Below are 23,869 nucleotides of genomic sequence, written 5' to 3' on the forward strand. Positions count from 1 at the left end.
ACCCTCCATTATCTACTGTTTGCTGTCCAACTCTTCCCACTGTGCAGCTTTGGGGACAGATGAGGTTCCAGCACCCACAGTCATGTCCACATCATTTCCACCACCTGGACTTCTCCACAGTCACCAAACAGGATTAGGGGAAGCCTGGCTTTAGAAAGGTCTTTAAAATACGACTGTTGCTCTTCTACCTTGACACTCTGTTTTTAGAGTGGTCCTCCTCAACCTTCCTGTATATTGGTATCAGCCAAAAACCTTTGTTCTGTTACCAGATCAGCCAGCTATGGCTAAATAACAAGATCCCGTGTCATAAAAAACAAACAAACAAACAAACAAAAAACAACAACAACTACTACTACAGTCATGGGTTGGCTACTCCCACAAGTTCTGTGCCACCATTACCCCAGAACACCTTGAAGGCAGGATGGATTGTAGGTTGAAAGTTTGTGGCTGGGTTGATGTCCCTGTCCTACTGCTAGTAGACTTGTCTGGTTATAGAAGATGGCCAGTTTGGGCTCTGTATCCCCATTAGTGGGAGACTTCACTAGGGTGACTATCATAGATTCCAGGGAGTTTCCATTGCCCTAGATTTCCACACTGCTCTCCAAATGCCCCCCAACTGCAGTCTTCTCTCCTGGTACTCTTTCCTTCTGCTCCTCCCACTTCTGCCTGATCCCTCCTGTTTCCATCCTAATCCACTACCAGTTCACTCAAAAAACCTATTCTATTTCTCCTTCCCAGGGAGATCCACACATCATCCTTGGACCCTTCTTGTTACCTAGCCTCTTTGGGTCTACACATTGTAGCATGATTATCCTTAACAGCTAATATCCACCTATAAGTGAGTACATACCTTGTTTGTCTTTCTGGATCTGGATTACCTCACTCGGGATGATCTTTTCCAATTCCATCCATTTGCCTGCAAATTTTGTGATGTCATTGTTTTAAACAGCTGAATAATACTCCATTGAGTTAATGTACCACATTTTCTTTATCCCTTCTTCAGTTGAGAGACATCTAGGCTGTTTCCAGTTTCTTACTATTATTAATAGAGATTCAGTGGATATGGTTGAGCAAGTGTGCTTGTTGTAGGATGGAACATCTTTTGGGTATATGCCAAGAGTAGTACAGCTGAGTCTTGAGAAAGATCAATTCCCTATTTTCTGAGGAGCCACCATATTGATTTCCATAGTGGCCATACTAGCTTGTACTCCCACCAGCAATGGAGGAGTGTTCCCCTTGTGCCACATCCTCATCAGCATGACCTGTCACTTGTATAATTGATCTCCTTAAACATTCAAAACTGTCTGCCCTACCTTGCTATACAGAAATCTTAACAGGGACAGACCTTAGCAGCTCAAATGGTTATGCCACCTTCTGCTCAACAAGAGAATTAACAGAGCCGGGTGGTGGTGGCACACGCCTTTAATCTCAGTACTCAGGAGGCAGAACCAGGCAGATCTCTGTGAGTTTGAGGCCAGCCTGGTGTACAGAGGGAGACCCAGGACAGGTATCAAAACAACACAGAGAAACCCTGTCTCAAAATAAACAAAACAAAACAAAATTAAAAAAAAAAAAAAAAAAAAAAGGAGAGAGAATTAAACAAACACTACACAATCCCCTGCAGCCCAAGGCTGAATCTCCCTTCTACCTGGGAGAGCAAGTCTGCCAGGAGAATTTAGCATTTGTGCCAGCCAAAACATTGACTATAGGCAGCCAAACTCCCTTTCCTTAGGAGGACATTTATTTTAGGCAAGGACTTTAGTACTGACTATATCCCCAGCTAGAACACTTTTTTTTTTTTTTTTAAACAAAAAAATAATAATAAGGTTTACAATTGTCAGGGCAGAATGATAGGACTCAGTGATGGCATGCTTGCTTAGCATACATGAAACTTTGGGTTCCATCCCCACTAAACCAGGTATGGTGGCACGGAGGCAGGAGGATAGCAGGAGTTTAAGGCCATCTTCAGCTACGTAGCTTTTAGGTCTCAAAGAATCCTGGGACAAATCTCATTCAGTATCGGTGGCTCCTCCCGGCCTTTCTCCCCTTCCCTAAACCTCTCACGCTCTCCCCCACCACTCTCTCCTCTCATGGCCATGTTCGGTCTGGACCCTTCCAGATGCCTGCCTGTGTTCTCCCTCACATCACAGTAAACCCTTTCCTCTGTCATCCCTGGAAGCGGTCGTCTCCTCACTCATCATTCTGTAGTGAGTTCGAGGTTAGCCTAGGATACATGAGACCCTGTCTCAGAAACAAAATCACTTAAAGTCTAGAGCTGTCAGCCCTTTCTCTGTCCCTTTGAGATATGTATGTATTTCTTACAAGACAGGGTGTCTGTAAGGACCTGAGTGCCACACAATCAAAATACAGTTATCAAGAAAGGTATGCTAATTTGTAGACCCATGAGAGGCTACAAGTCTTACTTCAAACACTTGCAAATCACCAGAGACAGCTGATCACATTAACCTGGACTAGTTTTTGTAATTTTTCATTTCTCTGACCCCACTTCAATCCACCACTCCTCTCCTTACGCCCTTTGCTTTGTAAACCAGGCTGGTCTCGAACTCACAGAGATCTGCCTGCCTCTGCCTCCGGAGTGCTGGGATTAAAGGCGTGCGCCACCACCACCCGGCCCTTATACTTCCTTTAAAGTGTCACAGGGCTGGAATGGTTAAAGGCACAGGCTGATCTTCTAAAAGACCAGGCTTCCATTTCCAGCACTCACACAGCAGCTGACAACTGTCTGTAACTTCAGTCACAGGGGACCTGATGCTATCTCCTGGCCTCCTCAGGCACTGTACACACATGGTGCACAGACATACATGAAGGGAAAGCATTCATACATGTAAAATAATAATTAAAAAAATAAAACAAAGGGCTAGAAAGATGGCTGGTTGGATTTCTGTTCACTCTGCATACTCAATCTCTATCTTTCCTCCTTTCCTGGCTTGACTGCCAGCCTGTCCATTTCCCTGTTTTCCTAGAGGGCAGATTCTAGCCTGGTCCTCTTCTAATTCCCACACCCACCTCTCTACCACTGAACCATTTGCTATCTTAGTGGAGGGAGGTAGGAAGGCTCGCCTTGGGGCTCTGCTGACCTTATACTTCTCCTCCTTCTTTTAAGACAGGGTTTCTCTATGCAGCCCTGGCTGTCCTGGAACTCACTCTATAGGATAGGCTGGCCCTTGAAATCAGAGATCTACCTGCCACTGCCTCTGAGTGCTGAGATTAAAGGCATGTGCCACCACTGCTGGGGCTCTGACCTTACACTTCTAAGACAAAATTCAAACACAACAAAATGATGGAGTCGTATTTCATCTTCAGTGTGTCCTTCTTCTTCTGACCTACTAGATTAGGCCATAAAACCAACAGGAAAGCAGTTGCCAAATTTAAATGCTGAGATTATTCCTCCAGAGAAGACAGTAGAACTACTAACAAGCCTGATGGAATGCGTCTTTCTGATAATTTTTAACCCCTTAGATCACAGTCACTAGAGCTGCCCCTCCTTACTTTCTCCAGGAGAATATAGAGTTTTCACTTTTAGCCAACAATATGGCAACTCTTTTTTTGTTACTCATCAACAGAAAACTTTGTGTCTTGCTAGGTGTGGTGGCTCCTGTCTATTAGACCTGAGCTTAGAAGCTGGAGCACCAAGGAAAAGAAACACTTGTGTACAGAGGTGATTTCGGATGCATACTTTTATTAGAGCCAGAGGTGACAGTTTTCCAGTGGAACAAATCTCGGAGTTCAGAATGGAAGACCACAAGAAACTTCACATTGTAATTTACCTTTATCAAACGATCCTGGAACACAGCAATTGCAGTATGTGGTCCTTTGACATTACATAACAAATTGTTAACAGAAAACACACCAAACAAAAGCCTTATAGTGTCTAATGATCAAGTCAATCATCCACTTTTCTTAGAAGTGTGTGTGTGTGTGTGTGTGTGTGTGTGTGTGTGTGTGTGTGTGTCTGTGGATCCAACCCAGGGCCTTGTGCATGTGAGGTAAATGTCCTATCACTGAGCTGTTTCTTAGCTCCATTTTTCTTAGATTTTGGATTTAAAGATTCACTTCAAATACCAGCAATCAGGCTATATACATTTGAAAGGAGGTGTAGCAGTCAACTTTAAGCCTTGGATTTTCTAGATCTCTCTTCAAATAACTCTCACTGATTTGCTAGGTTTTAATCAGTTTTGTATGGGACCCATTTGCCTTACTGGGCCTACACAGAAGACAATATTAGTATATCATCAATCCCTAGTGAATATGGTACAATGGCTCCTAGCTCTTGGGGCCATGTGGAAGCACAGTTCATCCAGTGAACACATGTGCAGGCCCCATTCTCCCCCAGCCAGCTGTTGTACGTGATCAGTTTTTCCCTGAGGCTGGAGTCTGTGGCTTGATCTTCTTTACAGCTTCCAGAACAGAGAGTGGGTTCACTTTGTCTCCAAATTCCTTTTCTCGGTGCTCAAGGAGAATGCCCTAAAGCAGAAACAGGAAGGGGTGTCAGTTTTCACTGTGAAAGACTGAGCACCAGCTGTCCATCAAGCTCTGTGCTTGGGCAGCCAGGAGCCCAGATCTGAATCAAACCCAGCACCTGCCCTTGAGGAGTCCAGTCTTCTGAGGAAGGGGATGAGGAAGCCATGTCTCAGTATTGGGGACACATAACGCCAGGCATGGTTAACTACAACAAGGATGGGTGGAAGGGTTCCTGGATGACAGGCAGATAAAAGTAGATTTCATCTGGAGAGAAGAGAATGAAAACAGAAAACCCTATGAAGTGGAGCTCAGAGGTCACTCTGATGGGTGCTAAATGACCACCTCTCTGAGAAGGCAGACCCTCTCTTTCCTTTAGTCTTAAGAAACTGGTCACACTTCCAATATGATGAAGAAAATGCACTAAGACACAGGACATCCCAGTTACTCTGAAGTAGTGAAATGATATCATCAAATTTCTTTAACTCACTGTATCTGGACACTAGCCTTAAGTTTTAAATGATCTGTAATGTGTTCTATCATTTATAAAGTCAAAAAAAAAAAGGTAAAAAAGAAAAAGAGGAAAAGAAAAGTCAGGTCGGCGAGATGGCTTGTCCAATAGAGGCACTTGCAATATACAGGGATGATGACCTGAGTTCAGTCCCTGGATCTTGCATAATAGGAAGGTAAGAACCAGCTCCTGAGAGTTGTCCTTTGACCTCCACACACACATTGTGTATGTACATTCCTGCACACATGCGCGTGTGCACACACACACATACACACACAAATAAATAATAATTAAAAGCCCGCCGTGCAATACTGACTATTGGGAAGTGAATGAGGACACTGCAATTACTTGCTCAATAAGCCAAATGCAGGCAGTGAAAATTTCGGAGAGGAATGGGTAATGGCATGGGAAATGGTCCCCATCACTGCTGAGAGAGAAAGCAAACTGGCTGCCCTCAGCTCTATTCCAGTGGGTTGTCTTCAATAACTGACAGGAAGGCACTACCGGTACCTTCAACTATTTTGTTGTTTTTAGAATCTCTATGTGGCATATGCATTTCTTTAAAGTAACTAGGCTTCACAAATCATTATTTAAAGAAACAAAAAACAAACAAACAAAAAACAACCCATATGTAGAGGCACTTGACATAACAGGACCATAGGAACTACCTCCACAGGAATTCAGGTGAGTCCTGATGCCTAGTCATCCCAGTTCACCCTCCACCTTTCCAGAAACTCCACAAAGAACCAACAAGCACCACACCTAACAACACTGGGAATGTGCTAGCCCAGCCATTCGTACCAAGTGAGTCATCACCAGGCAAGAAAAGGCTAGCAGGTGTGGTAAAGCCTGCCCTAGGGACACCACAGGAGGCAGAAGTAAGACAATGACACCCCACAGGGACGGAGTGGGAAGGAAAGGGCAACCTTGCAGGGTCATCTGGACCAGGTCAGTGAGAACCACTTCTGAGGACAATCTGTAGATGCAGTGAGGCGGAATCTTTCTGAGTTCCTGAGTTTACTTTTTCCTGTGCTGCTTACCAGCTGTGGGTCTGGCTGACTAGCTTCCTATCCCTAGGTCCACTTCCTTACATGGAGATGGGAATGAGAAAATCTACCACCCCAGACTGCTCATATGGAAGACACAAAACCATATATATGGGCACCTGAGACAACAAGGCAGGTGCTAAGCATCCATTAGACATTTTGATATATTTACTAGAAATTAATAAACAGAACTATGTCAAATTAGACACCATTTATTGCTAAATTTTAATACAAATAAGTAAGAACAATACTAATGGTGTTTTTCAAAGGTTAGAAGCAAAGATTAACACTCAAAAGATGTCTATTCTCATTCTTATTTCTCTTATGTTGTGAGGTCCAAGAATGCAGACTTAGGCCACTTTCCTATAGAAACAAAACAAAACAACAAAAATCCAACCTCTCTCTACATATATGCATGGCACACCAAGGTTTCCAGTCAGGCTTGTCTCTAGGTCCTTCTATGAACCACGCCTGCTCCATGTCCACTGGAAGCCCCAAGGCCTAATGTGGAGTGTCCACCTGCCTCCCAGGCCTACAGGGACCTCATCTCTCTTCTTCATACTCTTCCTCATGGTTCCCACCTAGATTCTGGGTCCTCACTACCAGGATTCCTTACACCCTGTCCACAGAGGAATAGGTTCTTTTTCCAGGCACAGCTCTGACACCAAGATCTCCACAGGAAAAGCACAGTCTTTCTCATACTTCCTTGCCACCCTCCCTCATCAGGGTGTTTTTCTCTGTATCCATCCTTGGTGGTTTGAGAACATGCCAATTGAGCATATTCACAAGTAGAATAAAAGTGAGCTATCTGGTCGAATACATGAACAACTTGAAAAGAGAACACCTGGCTCAGGTCCCTGCAGTGACACCCTGGACCAAGCTCGTTGGTATAGCTGCTTACCTCTTCTCAGTCAAGTTCATCATCTGCATGCAGTATGAGCAGCATGACCGTCTCCCGGTATGACTATAAAGTGTGTGTGTAAGCATACAGTGACAACTGCTGGGAGGAAGGGTGGGCCACTCTAGACATGGGGATCCTTGTCCCCAGTGTCAGTCCCTATCTGGGGCCCCAATTCCAGAAACCCACAGGTCTGTAGTAAACACAGATCTTACCTGTTTTCCAGGTCCCATCACAAAAACCCCTCCGAGGATGAAGCCTTCACCTTCCAGGTTTCCAGAGAAGCCTCCATTCCAGGCCCGGAAGGAGTTGTACCACACACCCAAACGGATGAGGCCCATGAACATCATCTTCCTCCTCTCAGGACCATAGAATTTTTTCTATGGAGCAAGGAAGATTCTGTGTGAGTAGTCTTCATGTCTTTCATCCCCAGGAAGGATGCCAAAAGCCAAAAGTCCCAGAGCCTGCTACTTCATGTTCTTTTTCCAGCCTAACACACCACTCCACTCAGGGTCACACTCAACTGCCTAGGGAAATAAAATCTGCCAGCTCTGACTTGAAGAAAGAAAGAAAAGAAAAGAAGAAGAGAAAAGAAAAGAAAGAAGGATGGATGGATGGATGGAAGGGAGGAAGGAAAGAAAGAAAAGGGAGAAAGAAGAAAGAAAAGCCTTTTTAAAATTTTATTATTTTATGTTATTTTTGTGATGCAAGGATTGAACCCAGGGCCTTGCACATGATAGACAAGCAGTCTACCACTGAGATCAACTTCAGGTCTCAAGGTAGTTCCAATCTGCCTCCACTTACAACATTGTGCAGGGGAAGAGAAGGGAGACACAGCTGCATAAATTAAGGGGCAAAGGTCTGTGCCAAGGAACAGGGGTTTTCTGCTATTTCCCACCCTCCTGGGTCAATCAACAAGAAAGGCTTTAGTAATAATGGCAAACGACTTTCAAGAGTCTGCCTGTGCTGTGCTCAGAGAGCTGGGGGACCCCGCCAGCTCTGGGAAACTGAAAGGAAGACCCTCCTCCAGCTCCAGGCCAGCCTAGGTCAGTGACCTCCCCCAGCTAAGTACCACACTCTTTCTTTCTGTATTTTATTTTTATCTATATGTATATGTGCATTTGTGTGTGAGTCTGTGCATGTGAGAGAAGTGTTCACAGAGACCAGAAGAGGGCACTGGATCCCTGTGTGGTCAGCCACTCAACATGGCTGCTGGAAACTAAATGAGGGGTCTCGGGAAGAATGGGAAGGACTCTTAAGCACTGAGGTATCTGTCCACCCACAACACACTCACCTTTTCATCCAGGAAGATTTCCCCTTTGAAGTAAGGCTGGAAGTCCTTCACTTCTGACCCAACCTGCTCCTTCACCACAGCATAGAGAGGGACACCTAGTTCATCCAACTTGGGCTTCAGGGAGGACAAGTCTGCTGCCTCCTAGAGTAGACAGGAAGGTTCAGGCACGTGAGCAACTGAAGCTGTACTGTTACAAACAAACAAACCATGGCCCAGGGCATGGCTGACACTGAGCAGAGGAATAAAGGTGACAAAACCCTAGAAACAAGTCAGGCCTTGTAGCCCAGCCATGTGTCTGTCCTAGTTAGACACTACCCCCTCAGGACAGGGTTTCAGGTGGATTCCCAGCCCAGGCTTCTCATCTTCTCAAAGAGGGAAACAGAAATACACCCAGGGAGCCTCTATAACAGTGGCTGCTCCCAAATACTCAGCCAGGACAGGTTTTCCGACCTCATCATCCAGCCTATCCCTGCACTAGACCATACTAACCCAAGGGTCCATCAGACACATGAATATAGGCCATGTGATTGTGGCCTCCAGGCTTCTGTGCAAGACCCCCCTCCCCCATCCCTGCTAGAAACCTCCTTCTCTTTCCAGCTCTAATCTAACATACTGGAAAGGTATCCTCATTCTATTAAGAACTCCTGGACCTGTCGTCCTACTTCTCAAGCATGTTGTCTGCCTTCTGCTTGTGGCTTTTTTTTGTGCTAAGCCTTCATGTCACCATGGAGCACTGTCACTTAGATTCCTAAGTATGTCTGACTGTGAGACATTCTGTCTTTGGTTTCATAGACGCCTCAGTGTCTAGACCATGGCTGGAGGTTCCAAGGTACTGAGTATTTGGCAGAAAGCTGAAGATGGACAAGAAGAGAATGTGGCAGAGCTGAGTTGGTACAGACATCTTTGACCCTTGTGAACCATGTGCTGGAAGAATAAACAATACTGCAAAAATCATGGAAAAGCTTCAACCTAAAGAACCACTTCCTTTTTCAATTAGATGCTGGAATTAAAAAAATCATCAGGAAGTTCTTTTAAATGTAGCCTGCCCACCTCTGATACAAATACAGTGTGACATGATAGTAACTTTATTTTCCATAACAACAAAAAAGAAAGAAAGAAAAGCGCAGCTAGACAAAACAGGATTGATTATAACATATTTATCAAGAACTCTACTGAGTAGCATATTTTGACTGGAGGGGAGGGGAGGGGCTATCGTGTCTGTTGGAAATGTGGTTCACTGTTTTCTTGGGCTCCTTCCTCTGGGAATGTCGCCATATAAAGCCATCAAGAGGAAACAGAGTCATATAACTCCTGCCCATGCATCTGTTGAGTCACTCGTTTCTATCCACCCACCTTTCTGGACACTGTAAGTTTCCACAAAATGCTGTTCCAGGGCACAGAAAAGAACACAGGAAAAAAGGCTGCAATTACCCAGAGCTGTTGCTCCTGAAACCCCCTCTGTGTCACTGGCTTCAACAGATCATGTCAGAACAGCTTCTCTGCTGGTATCTGGGGGCATCTCAGATTTGGAGTGCAAAGCCCTGAGTTTACACTCCACCTCCAAGAAGAAAGAAAATAACAACCCCCTAAAGATGACCAACTCAAAATGCCTGTGACCTGGTACATGACCGGGGGAGGGGGGGAACTGAGACTGACAGGAAACTTAGCTTGCCAATCACCCGAGTTTAAAGTAGGAAGGTCCTATGTTAACTGGATGGGTCCAAGGTCATCACTGGGGTCTTAAATGGAGGAAAGGAAGAAAGTCAGTGTTGTAGGGATGTGAGGTGACAATGACTTGAGCAGCTATTGCTGACTTTAGAAACAGAGGGAGAAATCATAAGCAAAGAAAACTGGTGAGCTCTGGAAGGGTGCAGACTCCATTTGGGATTTCTGACCTCCAGCCTGTAAGAGAACTGCTGTTGAAGCCACCAAATGTGTGGCATTTTGCTACAGCAGCAGTAGGTGAACACCAATAAGCAGGTAGCTTGGCTTTGTGGCAACCTCAGCACCTGTGTCCTCTGTAAAATGAGAATATGGTGACAATAGGTTGTGTTTCCAAGGTAACCTTGAGAAGCCCTGCATCAGCTGGGGATGTGGCTACGTGGGTAGAGTGCTTGTCTAGCACGCACAAAGCCCTGGGTTCAATCCCCAACCTCACAGAAAAGTGTACGTGGTGGTGCATGCCTGTGGTCCTGGCACTCAGGAGGTAGAGATGGGAAGACCAGAAATTCAAGGGCTACATAGCAAGTGAGGTCAGTCCAGGCTACATGAGAAAACTGGAAAGAAGAAGTGCCTTATAGGTAAGGTGTTGCAAAGTGTGTGTACTCAGCAACATCAGTGGGTTCTTTATCACATATACAAGCAGAAGAAAAAAAAAAAAACCTCTTAGTGCTGGGCCAGGCTTCCAGAAAGGAGAGAGTGATGATCCTGACAGGGCCAAGGGGTCTACCTGAGGAGCCAAATGGTTTCAAGGGCAGGAGAACCCTAGTCCATTTTCTCCTAGTCAAAGCAGTTATCTCAGAACTTGGGGCTTGTAACACCACCTGCCAGGCCACCAAACTACCCTGGCCCTCTTTTTACTTATTAATAGAGTGACAAGGCCAGGCTCAGACCACTGCAAAATTCTTTGTCACACTAGCATTTTGTGTCTTGATTACCATAGCTCCTGCCCTGATAGGTGTTCTCCATTACTGGGATGGCTTCCATTTGAGTGGCCAACCTGGAACCACCCTGTAAGTGAGCCTCAGCTTCACTCAAGGGCACAGGCCACCTGCATCCACATTAGTGGTGTGACTCGAACCCTGCGCAGCTCCTCACTCTGTGAGAGCACAAAGGGAGAGCTGCCATGATAGAGAGTGGAACAGGACTGCAGTGGGTCCCGAGGAGAGGCACACACACAGGAAGGCTCTAAAGTGCCTCCTTGCGGAAGTCTCTGCACACTGCAGCTTCATCACATAGCAGCTGATGGCTGACAGCGAGGTTTCCTCAGCTCTCCAGATCATTATTTCAACAAGTGTGCATCTACGCTGACCAACAGGAACTCAGAATTTGCTCCTGTTGCTGTCCTGGATTAAATGAAAAGACAGTGCAGGACATGGCTGCTACCATACTGGGCAAAAGGTATGAAGGACAGAGAAAGCAGATTTGTTACTAACCCCACCAGGATATACAGAGTTGTTAAAAACAGGATTAGAGCCGATGTCAAAACCAATGATGCACAGAGCAAATAACAGAAGCACCCAGAGCCCTTGGTCCTGGCTGCAAAGACTCCAGACCCCACTGTCAGAATGCTTTCCTTCCAACAGATCCTCAGAGGCACTCACCGCTCGACAGAGGAAACAGCCTGGCCTTCGCACAGCCATAATCACAGCCCCATTCCTCTCCCACAGCTCCTTTGCTTTGAATGTCCTTGGTTCTGAAAGAGAAGAAATAGAGTCCCTGACTCCTTCTAGGCTGTCCCAATCCTTCACTAATCACTGGGATGCTCCTGAACTACACTGAGCCAAGATTGGGCCAGAAGCCAGCCTAGGAGGGGACCAGCTGAGTACTCCACACCTGGGAGAAGAAGGCAAGCACAGCCAGGGGAGACTCATCTTCCCGAGGAACACTACTAAGGCTTAAGGACACACTGCACACTCCAAAGTTCCCTCTCCCACGAAAATCAACTTTCAACTAGAACATCCAAATTGCAATAAATTTCTAGCAAAATGGCAATTCCACTTAAGCTAGCAGCAATGGACACTGGAATGATAATTTGGAGCCCAAACTAAGTTTTATATTTTGATGTCCCTCGAAAGTACTCTTAAAAACATATTCAAAGAAATGAACAATTAAAAAAAATTTTTTTCAAGACAGGGTTTCTCTGCGTCGATCCAGCTGTCCTGGAACTCAAGCTGTAGACCAGGCTGTCCTCAAACTTAGAGATCAGCCTACCTCTGCCTCCTGGGTGCTGGGATTAAAAGTGTGAGCCATGACCACCCAGTGAAACTGACAATTTTTTAAAAAATTAGCCAAAACATGTTAATTACAGTGCTTGCATTACTATAATCAGAATAAGGTGGAAGTCAGCCAACAAGGAGAGGCTTGGAAGAGTTAGTGAGGACCAAGTACCCGTGGGATACAGCATGAACAAAAACAGGGAAGAGGGGAGGTGTAGTCACATGAAGTTTTAAAGACTGAATGAAGATTGGCAGGTCTCCCTCTGTACTTTCCTAAGGTTACCTGCCATGAGTCAGAGCCACCACACTCCCTTACCTACTGAGAATATGATGATGGCTTCTCTTGGAGGGTACGACTCAGAGGACTACCCAATCTGTGAGCCCTAATGTTTACCAAGAAAATCCTGCCACAACTGAACATGACCGAACCCTACTGAGCCTCAGCTCTGTGTGGAATGCACGTGGCAGGGGTAGAGCTGGCGTGACTGAGTGGTGCTCACAGCTCTTGCCATGGATTCCAGGTGGGCCCCTGAGGACAGGTACATAGGCTCCTGTCTGCAGCTTCATCACAGGCAGGATAAGCATGAAGTATCAGCAGCTCCTCAGATCCCCCATTACAACGTGCAAATCCTTCCCTGTGCACCAGGCCCCAGTACTAAGCATCAGGAACACAGAATTGGATAAGTAGTGTTTCGTGAGCTTATTCAACTCAGACAATTCTATTTATTCTATTTTATTCTTTATGACATTATCAAAAGACTTGGAATTCCTTAGAATAATACTATCTGGAATAGCTGGCTTATTAAGTGATGGTAAAATATTACTAAATATTATGGAGCAATTTATCATTGCAGTTAAGGCAACAGTAATAGAAAGTGAAAAATGACTTCGATAAGAAAAAGATAAATTAGACAATAATACCAAGATTACATTTATGTGACTATACGTAAGCATGGAAAGGAATACAGCAAAGTAAAAATGATTGTGTTAGGGAGGTACAACTACTGGTAATTTAAAAAATTGTTATTAGATTTCCCCCTAATATTGCTTCAAGAAAAAGGAACGTATCTAGGAAGAAAACTAAAGAAGTTTAACATTCATCCTAACAGCCTGGAAGAATACTCCTTACCTTTCTCCAGTGTTTTCAGGTCTATGTCTTCCAAATATTCCAGCTCTGCTTTCCGGGGCTTGGACAGGAACACATCTGTGTTGGCCAGGAGGAGCGACAGAGCGGCAGCCCCCAGGGCCCCTGCACCAATGGACCACATACCCATGGTGAAGAAACCTGGGTCCTGGAGGAAAGACATGTCTGGAGATTGAGAAGAGGGAAGATGTTACTGTTCCCACAGGACAGCTGCAATCTGACCTCCTGCCCAAGGCTCCAGTGGGCAGCCGGCCAGCGGGCCAGCGGGCCAGCGGAGGAGGGCCTGAAGCAGGGAGACACGACTGGTCTCAACTGCTCAGCCGCTTCCCTGAGCTCCACTGTGAGAGCGTGGGAAAAGCACAGACACAGGCAGGTTTGTGTCCCAAGAAGCTCAATAGGGCACCAGGAGTAATTAGACAAATGACAGCCTTCCAGGGGCTTCTGTTGCACCTCTGCCTCACTGTGCCTCATTCTCTTTCACAGCACGGGTGGCAAGTGGCTCAGCTATCACCTCCCTGGGTAGAAGCAGCTTTCTCATCTGCCATCAGAGGATACTTGTTTTGTTACCCTGTCTTCCTCTGGAGTTTAAGAATTTCCCAGAAACAAGGGCAGCATTCTATTCATCAAAGCCCCAGCCACTGCCCAGCAGGGCCTCACTCAGGGTAGACAGATAATCTCAGTCAATTTCTCCCAGCTGAGAATAGCTTTCTCACTCATTATAGAGATGAAATAGGCTTCCATTACAAACAAAACAAAAAACAGTTTCAACTGTGCCAATGCATAAAACCACAGCTGACAAGAAAGCTGATATTCTCCAAAGCCTACCACCTAGAGATGGCCACTGTTAAAAACCCTAGTATCTAAGAGGACATCCATCCCACAGCCCCACCCCCACCTGAGAACATAACTGCACCAATATTTGCCTGATGAATGGGAGGGCAGGGGGTAGGGTCTGTGTCACATCAGAAGGAGCAAAATTCTTTAGAGGAGGCTGAGTCAAAGCTGTCTGCATGGAGAAGGGGACCCTATGGAATCTAGTCTTGTTCCCAGCTGGCACCTGGTCACCTCACTAGTAAGGCTCCCTGCAGCTGGTGTCCTTGTGTCTCTGGGTGGCAAATCCAGAATCATCCCGGTTGTGGGATATTTGTATACCGTGTAAAGATATATTGCTGTGGTTGGTTTAATAAAGAGCTGAATGGTCAACAGTTGGGCAGGAGGTATTGGAAAGACTACTGGGCAGAGAGAAAGGAAGCAGGAGATAATCAAAACACAGAGGAGATGCCAACGAGACATGGAGGCAGTTGGACATATAGAATAAAAGAAAGGTGAAAATCCATATGGTAAAATGTAGATTAATAAAAGCAGGTTAATTTAAGTTATGAGAGCTAGTGGCACAAACCTAAGCTAAGGCCAAGCTTTCATAATTAGTAAGTCTCTGTGTTGTTATTTGTGAGCTGGCAGCCCAAAGAAAAACCTGACTACACATCCCACCCCCAAACAGCAGTACTCCATCCAGCCCGCCTTCTCCTGACAACTGCGGCTCTCGGCTCTCGGCTCTCACACTAAGGTCTTGCTCATCTCAGCACTTCCTTCCCCAAGCACTGCTCCCAGCTTGACTCTGTGTGCGTGATGACTGGGGACGAGACGGGGCGGCAGTAACTCACCCAACACACTTAATTCTACCCTGCAGGATTTGACCTGGAAATTTCTCCCAAGACCAAGCGAAGGTTGGGAAATGCACATCTCTGCAATGAGAGGGGGCTTTGAGGAGGGAGGAAGTGAGCCACCGTGGTGACTTTGGGAGGAAAGGGTAGGCCAGACCAGTACTGAAGCCAGCCTCAGAAATTCAAATTTGAGCTACGAAATGAAAGCGAGGCCAGGGTCAGGGGCACAGGCCTGTCTCCCAGTTATTCAGCAGGATGAGACAGGAGGACCCTATCAAGGTCAAGGTCATTCTGGGAAATCATTATTGCGTCACTGTCTCAAAGCAAAAAGAGGATGGGACTAGCTCTTGGTAGAAAACTTACCTAGCATGAACAAGGTCCTAGATTTAATCCTCAGTATCATTAAAATTAAATTAATCAGTTTAATTAATTAAAAGAGAACTCCAGGCAAGGGATGGCCAAATAAACAAGACATTAAAGAGAGGGAGGGAGAGAGAAAGAAGGAGAAGAGAGAGAGAGAGAGAGAGAGAGAGAGAGAGAGAGAGAGAGAGAGAGAGAGGAGAGAAGATCTGGTACTGATACACTTGGAAAAAGGAAAAGAAGAGGAGGCCCATGTGGGTGTTTGAAGGAGTGGTGGCTGCCACTGAATCGCTGATGTAAAGGATTTCAGCTGGGAGGGAAGGCTTCCATAGAGCCACCCAAAGTGTGGTCTATGGTCAGTGGCTCACCACAAACTAGTGCTGAAGTGGATTCAATACAGCTGAGTGATGAACATGACTTACATACAATCAAGTTCTTGGGCCAAGCAGGAAAGAATGTTCCACAAGCCTGCTTCCAATTTTTCTTTGGCAAAGTTACACATTACTGGATTACAGTTCACAGAACAATTTGGAGGGAAATCGCTGCTCCCAGACACCTGCTGGAAACAGGAGAGTCCACACAGCCCAGAAAAAAAATGTTAGGACCTTTGTGCCTTTTACAACAGTTTTGGATTACAAGCAGGTGTACATAATTCAGGAGCACATGCGTGCTATCATCTGGTCACAGATGTGTAAGCATCTCTGTAAGAGGAGGCACAGGCCAGCTTACATCTACCCTACAAATGGACTCCTGGTACCCAGCAGTACATTCAGGGAGTCCAAGGACCTCCTGTCCTACCAACACAACCCTACTGAACTCTTAGAGGTCACCAGGCTCCACTTTCCCATCAACCAATGACAAGCATTTGGTTTGTTTGCTCAGTGATCCCATCAAGGGAATTCAACTCAACTAGACTGAACATTTATTTTTATGATTTATTTAGTATCGACCTGTTGACTAAATGGCAATTTGGGAGAACTTAGTATGACACACGATCCTTAAGGAGACATAGGCTCAGTTCACATTGTAATAGAAAAAAATCAATAGGAAGGTTAAGCAGCTTGGCAGAGTAAGAACACTTGAGTTGTGGTGCCACAAGGAAGAGAGCCCGTCTGGGTAGGGTAGCCATAGAAATAGAGGTAGTGGCTTTGGAACTGATGTGGAACACAGTTCACAAAGTGAAAGCTTGGCTGGGCCAGGAATGATTGAGCCTAGCATGGAAGACTGACTAGGAGCCTCTGGGAGAGGAAATCCAGAAGTGGCAATAGGGGCTCCATCCAGCCCATCTTCTGAAAGTCATCTGACGTACCTGCATTTCCATGTGGCTCTCATGGCATCCTAAGATCTCATTTATTCTCAGGCCTCCCTAAGACTCCACTTCATTCTGTGTGCTTAGGTCACTAGGGATCAGTCTACAGTAGGAATGAAGCACCCAACAGACTCAACTCTCCTCTGCAGGATTTGACTGTGTGCTGTAGGTACCCTAAGGACTCAAATTCACATGTTCCAAAGACTACCCTACCTTGTCTCCACTCCTTACCTTAACTTGGATTCAAGATGTGGGTGTCAAAGCCACCCCAGGCATGTGTTCTACCCTTAGCCCCACCCCTACTGTGACGCACTCCTCTGGGGGAGAGCACCCCATCCAGGTTCTGTATCACAGGCTTTATCAGCAGTACCCATGGGAGGCAGACTTCTCTGTCAACAGGCTCAAGCTGCTCCCACCCTGGCAGGTGGCTCTTCTGTTAATGATAAGCGGTGGAAACTCTGATCCCCAGAAGTATCTAGCTTCCAGAGCTCAAAGCAACCTTTCTCCTGGTAAGTGTTGGAACAGATACCATGACAACTCGCTGTACAGACTCAGGAGACCCTGAATCATTTACTCCCACAGGGAGGATGGGGAGAGAGGCTTTAATATCTGCATGGAATGGTCAGTGCTTTTCCACATGTGTCTCCAAGACCACTGAGCAGAGAAGCAGGGAGGCCAGTAACCTTGAATTTTCTGTCTTGTGAAGCACAGAATATTCTCTTTGCAGGGGGCAAGACCAAGGTTCCAAGTTCAGTAATTTCCCTACAGCCACAGGGCCAGCAGGTAACAATACTGCCATCTGTAGTAAACAGGAGCAGCACTCCAAAGCTTACAGTCTTCCTGCTGTCACACCTGGACTCTCCACACATCCAGAAGTAGGTCTGTGGGGGTCAAGGACATGAACCTCTATCTTCAGGAAAATTTCAAACAGGCAGTTTATTGTTTTCAGCCATCAAACACAGTCCCACTATGTCTGGTCTAAAGGAAATTTACCATACACCAGCTGTCCCTTCTCTCTTTTCCCCTCTGTCCCCTTCCTTAAGGAAAGGGCCAGTCTCTCTAAATGAGAACTGCAAGTTTGTTTACAGAAGAGCCAGCCCCACCTGACAGCTATACTACTCATCTCCCCCAGGAAGGGTGAGGAAGTGGGGGGTGGGGGGTTATCTGATCCCCTTGTCTCCCAGAAGGTGAACCAGGATAAGACTGCAAATAAACAGCAGCTGTAAGAGCTCAGAGTGGCAGCTTGGGTCTCCGGAGACTTGAAGGTGGGTAAAGGAAACCCAGCTGGATCCCCCAAGCCAAACTGCTGCCACCGTCCCCAGGCCCAGCTTCTCAATGCCAAAATGAAGGAGTGCCATAGCTCCCTAGACCACAGGGACATCCTCTGATACCAACACAAACGGCACACTTAGGAGCCCCAATGTTCTTCTTCTTCATTAACCCTACCTTGGCCCCCTTGCTCATACATGCTTCATCCAGCTTGGTGCCCCCTCCCCTAGATCCATCATTCAACAGGCCAAACCTGAGAACTGCACTTACCATCTGCCGCGTCCACACCTCTGCTTCTGCTGACAAGAGATTCTGGCCCACAGGGTATACAGGCAGGGTGTGCAGGCACAGGGAAGTCTGGAGGTGGGGCTCTGGAGTCTTGCCTAAGCCCCTAAGCTTAGCTACTCCACAGGCAGGATTGGGCCACACAGAAACCCTGGGGCTCCCTCAGCTGCCAATGGTTAATCTCCAGAAGACATCTAAGTGGCTAGCTGCCAAGGCCCCCTAGCCCTTCAGAAAACTGAGCAAAGACTTGAGTCATTTGCAGTCATGCAGACTAACATTTCTGGAGTGTCAGCAGACTCCCCTCCGCTATGGGTGCACACTAAGCCAGGCTTTAACACAGTCCACATGTCATACCCACAGCATCAAAGGGACAGGACCTTTCGTCCATGGCTCTTTGTGCAGCCTTTATTTGTACCCACTTCTTTGTCTACATTCAGGAAGTCAACTGGACTACCAAGGAGCCTTACTTGGCATCTATTTATCATCTCTCCTTTTCCCTCTTTCTCTGCCATTTAAGTGGCTTCTCTGAACCCCTACACTCCTTCTGGGTGACCTCACCTAAGTCCAGCACCTCACGCACTAGCTCGGCAATGCCTCCAACTCCCCATTCCTTACTGACTCAAAGTTTCCAGGTCAGGGGTTTTATGCGGAACTGTAGCGGTAGATCCAAAACTGACCTCCATCCCTACTCAGTGAATGATACAAGTATCCAGCCAGCTGCGCAAGCCAGAAACCGAGAGTCAGTTTTCCTTTCTCTGGCTCTCACTGCCTACATTTTTATCAGTGAGAGTTCTGTTCATCTCATATTGTCCGTTAGCCTCCTCTCAGCTCACTGCTAGAGTCTAAGCCCAAAGCCCCTTTATTCTGAACTCCCCAGAACCAAATGAACTTGGCTATGCTTTGGTTCTTTACACTTCACTCTCCATGCTGTAGCCAGAGTTGTTGTAAAACAGCGTACAACAGCGGGTTTGAGCCAAGGTGCCATGCAGATGCGGCAGGTGGCGGCATGGTGTGGTGGAAAGTTGCTCACAACATGCAGACACGGCATCCACTCGGAAAGTTTTATTAGAAGGGGAGGGAGAGGAAAAAAGAGGGAAAGAGGGAAAGAGAAACAGATAGCAGAGGCGTCCCAAGCCGGAGTGATCTGATCACTCCTTCCTTATCTTCCATTTCTCCTTCTCTTACAATCTTCTCACCAGCGCTGACAGGCCTAACTTCAGTTCGCCCTTCTGGTCTCACTCCTGGCCACTACAGCACCCTCTCCAAACTACTCTCGTTGCAAGGTCATACTATTTACTACTCATGTTGTTCCTTTACTGAGAATTCCCTCACCCTGCATACCAACAAGATGAATGCCCACTTGTTAGTAGAACCCAGCATAAATAATACTCTGCTAAAACCCTTTCCTGAAAGCATTGCCAAATGAACGCTTTATCTGATTATAGGGCCCACATGTGTGTTAACATATGCACACCTCTTCACACTGTGAAAAACGGGCTTCATGTGTTGTGTTTTGGTTGTCTGTCTGACTTCACAGTACACAGACAACAAGGGAAATTCACTACTATATCAACAGCACGGACCAAGGATCTGCTACCTGTAATACAGGTAATGTACATGTAATGTATCAAACCCTAAAGGGGTTTAAATTTTACCCATGAAGTTTCACAGTGGAGAAAAGTTGGAACTAACCTGTTGCTGCCCAATCTTACCTCTGCGTGGAAGGTAATTCTGGACACGGTTAGCCTGGCATTAGAGAAAACACTCAAGCTTGGGACTTAAGTGACCTTGCATTGAGTCCCAGCACTGCTGCTTGCTCACTGGCAAGGGGAGCTGACACAGTTGAGTCCAGAATAGTCACTGCAAATACAGAAGGAACTGGGAATCCTCTGTCCCCACTCTCACATCCAGATTCTGCAGCACCCAATGACTGCTTCTACAGGGAAAGCCTTGAGGGCACCCAGCACTACTGAGAGCCCACTGTATGAGCACATTCTAACTTTCTCCTGCCTGTTCAAAGCGTTGCCTCCAGGCAGGAACCCATAAAGTCTTAACAAACACAGAGCATCAGCACGGGGTGGGTTAACTCATGTCTCAAACATGTAGGGACAGCAAGAAATTCTAAACATCAAGAGAACACCTGCCCTGCCCAGCCTCACCCAGGGACTCTTCCCACCTCCGAAAAGGCTGGCCTGGGGCAGCCCCTGGGGAAGGAAGAAAGGAAAGTGAGAAAAAACAAGGGGAAGAAAGAGGCTCTGGCTTCCTTGCCTCCGGCCTTCAGTGAACACACTGGAAAGATGTTACCCAGCTCTCCTCTCCTCCACTGTCCTCTGCTCTTAAGGTTCTATTTCAGCAACTCCTTTACTGAGTAAGTGAGGAGCTGGCTAACTCAAAGTCACATGGATAAGAAAGAGCATCTGTGCTAATGTTGGGAATCAGGTCTGGGTCTCTCGACTCCCAATCTTTGCCAGCTTACCCTGCTTTGGATTTCCAAGGTTCCACACAGCCAGCCATGAACCAGGCCCCTAAAGCTAGAATAGAATGCACATACATTGGAGTCAAGTACAGCCAGTGCTGAAACTGGATCATTTGCCTTAAGCAAGCTGAGAGCAAGACTCCTCCTGGATGGGGCCTGGCATCTGGAGAGAACCCCAGTCTCTCCCAAGCCCAATCCTTGGCAAGAAGCTTATAAACCAATGCCAAATGTTTTCTTAAGGCTCACACTGCTCATTCTCTACTGAGAAGCTGGTCTGCATTTTTTCCTATACACAGTAACAAGGCCATGCTATTTCCAGATGCCATCATAAATACCAGCTTAGCAATGGTAAATATTTGCTTACCAACATAGTGAGCAACAGAAGCGCCCTCCCGACCACCTGTGGAACTAGCAGTGAGCTGTGACTCATTTGCCAAAATCTTCAACTTTCTGCTCTGTTCTCGTGGGTGGGGTGGGGGGTGCAGTGGGGGGGATGGGGGGTGTTTGCCTGGCTCTATCCCAGCCCTCCACTGAGACATGAGACACTAGAGTCAGAATTTTAAACAGGTAGGAGAACAAGATAACACAATCAGCAACTGGGACACAGACACAACAAAGAGTAAGGGATAGAGCTGACTGGGAAGGTCCTTTCCTCGGAGAAGTGATTCTCCACAAAGGTCTGGTTTTTCAGTGTCCTGCCAAGGCCTAAAAGACCCCTTCTATCAAGTTGCATGAACGTGAACAGGAAGAGGAAGACAAATCTCCAAAATACACTGGGTTCCAGCAAACAGATCCTAACTCTGATTTTGGTCCCTCATCACCTTAGGGTCTTCTGGGAAACAAACTGAGTGCAGTAGCAGCACATGTCTAGAATCCCAGCACTGAGGAGGCTGAGGCAGGATGATTCTGTTGAGTTCAGAAAAGGTGAGGGAGGTCATTCTGGAGGACCGTCATAAGGAACATTCAAGAAGAACACCATCAAACCCAGCAGCACTCTAGAAAACTGAACAGGCTTTGTTAGATTTTTGTTGTTGTTGCTTTTCATTTTTTAAAAGACAAGGCCATATGGCCCAGGATGGCCTAGAACTTGCCACCCTCCTACCTCAGCCTCCTCCATGCTGGGATTTCAGGCATGCACCACCCCACTGGGTTTAGCACTGTCTTATTGTCATCTTTTGCAGGGTTTGGATGCACTCACTGTTCTAGGAGGGCAAAACAGATACCAAACATGGAACAATTTATCCAGTCATGTCACTGCAAGTCTGCTCCCTAGGTGGAAGTTCTGGGTCTGGAGGAGTTCTGCCTTGTGTCTACATTCTCCACAGCACGTTTGAGTTAACTCTGGCTCCCCAACACTGTCCTTTGCACTAGCAGTTCCAAAGGCAAAGGGCAATGCTCAGCTGCAATCTCCCTTGGCAGAGGACACTGAGCTCAAAGGTGAGGATGACTCCTTCTACAGCACAGTTCCTGCCACACAAGCCTCCATCCAAACAGACCTGGGGCTCAACATTTCACAGAGGCAGACAACCAACTAGCAGGAGAGTTGCCTTTAACCTGAGATCCTAACAAAGCCTGGGCATGAGCCATAGAATTCCAGACCGACCTAACCAAGCCTTCTGGTGCTACACAAGTTTGAGACGATCATTAGAAACCAAGGCTGCAATTCCAGCCCTCAGGAAGCTCAGAGAGGAGGACTACAAATTCAAAGAGGCTTCGGGAAAATCCAAAGCCACCCTGAAGTACATAACAAGACCCTGGCTGGAAGAAGAAAAGGAAGAAAACAGAAGAGAGAGAAGAACGGACACCTAGGTCCATTCCTACAAGCTGTATGAACCGGCACCAGGTACTGGTTTGTATCAGTAAAATGGGAACAATTCCTGAATCTCCTTCTACAGACATGAATCAGGATTAAAGACATGAAAGATGCTATAAGCTCTTTACAAAGACTGCCAGAAGATGTTTAATTCTTACTCAATTCTGGATTAGTCAATGATTACCCCAAGTATATGAAACAGAGTATTTTCTGATGAGTATCTTCGGAGGAATCAGAGTGTACAGTGTGCACCTCAGTTTTGACTCCAGGGCTGGGTCAAAGCAGGAGCATATAAGACTCTATAAGCAGGCTCCATGACAATGGTTTTCAAAATAAAACCTAAGTGATGGTTTGCTTTTCAAATAAATCATCGACTGGGCTCCCAAAAAAAGTTGAAATAAAAATAAAACCCCAAACTAAGCTGATTTCTAGGTAACAGGGCTGTGAAAACAGGAGGCACGGTGTCAGCTGGACTCTGGGTAGGTCCCCTTCCCACACATACCTGCCAGGGTACACCATAACTTTCTTTGCTCTCCCTTAGACCATTTCCATAAACTCCTTCATCGCCCTACAACCCAGAGGATGGGCTGCCACGGTGCTGTGCTCATCTTTACCACACCTCAGCAATGCTTTGAAAATCTGCAACTGGGCTTTCTAAGTCAAAGGTCTGAAACCTTTGGGAAGAGATGGGGAACAGGTGCCTCTGAGACTTCCTCACAGGACACCCAAGCCCAGAGACAGGACAGCTACTGCCACCCCGGGCAGCCTCCAACCCACGTGGAGCAGACCCCTCTTCCCCACGAGATTGGGCAAGGGTTTTCTCAGCCCTCTATCCCAACAATTCAGACAGCTGGGTGCCACCAGCGCCGGTCCCGGACCGGGTCTCTGGGCCCCAAGTGAGGAGTTTGTTTAAATCGCTGGGGTGGGCGGAGGGCACATCGCAGAGCGGTCCCCAGGGAGGTTGGAGCCGCATCCTCCATCGGGCATCCACTCTGCGGCTCCAGGCCTGCCTGGATCCTCACCTGAGCCCCGAGGACCCCGCCTCCGTGGACGTCACGGGCCTCGGCTCCAGCGGACGCAGGTGCCTCCTGCCAGCCTTCTCCGCTGGAGCTCACTGGAGGGCCCTGGGACCCGGCGCGCCTGCGCAGCTCAGCGCCTACGCCACCACGCCACTTCCACGTGACGGACACGCCCCTGCCCCGCCTGTCCGGACCAGGGATTCAGTAGAACTGGGGTCCCGTCAGGGCTGCTCCTATCCCATGGCGCTAGTTTGGTTTGCTCCTGCTCAGCCGTCAAAAGAGACTTCTGATGTGCTCTGAGGAGGCCCTGCGCTGTCGTATCCAGAAGCACGTGTGTGTGTGTGTGTGTGTGTGTGTGTGTGTG

The 23,869-nt window shown here is 46.9% G+C and overlaps 1 protein-coding gene across 2 annotated transcripts; it reads right to left on the bottom strand.

The window, feature by feature from the left end:
• Nucleotides 1–3,680: 3,680 nt before the first annotated feature.
• Prxl2a (peroxiredoxin like 2A) lies at nt 3,681–23,638 on the bottom strand. 2 transcript variants are annotated; one of them, XM_036199696.1, is made up of 6 exons: nt 23,509–23,638; nt 13,296–13,458; nt 11,552–11,643; nt 8,229–8,369; nt 7,150–7,314; nt 3,681–4,485 (listed from the first exon to the last, which is right to left on the bottom strand). In XM_036199696.1, exons 2-6 carry the CDS (start codon nt 13,438–13,440, stop codon nt 4,372–4,374), a joined length of 657 nt encoding a protein of 218 aa, XP_036055589.1. In that variant the 5' UTR covers nt 13,441–13,458; nt 23,509–23,638; the 3' UTR covers nt 3,681–4,371. The 2 variants fall into 2 exon arrangements, with proteins under 2 accessions (XP_036055589.1, XP_036055588.1); XM_036199695.1 differs by having other exon boundaries at nt 13,296–13,475; nt 23,509–23,572.
• Nucleotides 23,639–23,869: the final 231 nt, after the last annotated feature.

Source organism: Onychomys torridus, chromosome 9, assembly GCF_903995425.1.
Source record: "Onychomys torridus chromosome 9, mOncTor1.1, whole genome shotgun sequence".
Taxonomy (NCBI): Eukaryota; Metazoa; Chordata; class Mammalia; order Rodentia; family Cricetidae; genus Onychomys; species Onychomys torridus.

What these genes read in the sequence shown, in the direction of transcription:
- Prxl2a (XM_036199695.1), bottom strand. Translation starts at nt 13,473, where the DNA reads ATGTCTTTCCTCCAGGACCCAGGTTTCTTCACCATGGGTATGTGGTCC. An exon ending in CCTGAAAACACTGGAGAAAG is followed by an intron (nt 11,644 to 13,295) that starts GTAAGGAGTATT and finishes CTTCTCTTTCAG; the next exon opens with AACCAAGGACATTCAAAGCA. An exon ending in GCTGTTTCCTCTGTCGAGCG is followed by an intron (nt 8,370 to 11,551) that starts GTGAGTGCCTCT and finishes TGTCTACTCTAG; the next exon opens with GAGGCAGCAGACTTGTCCTC.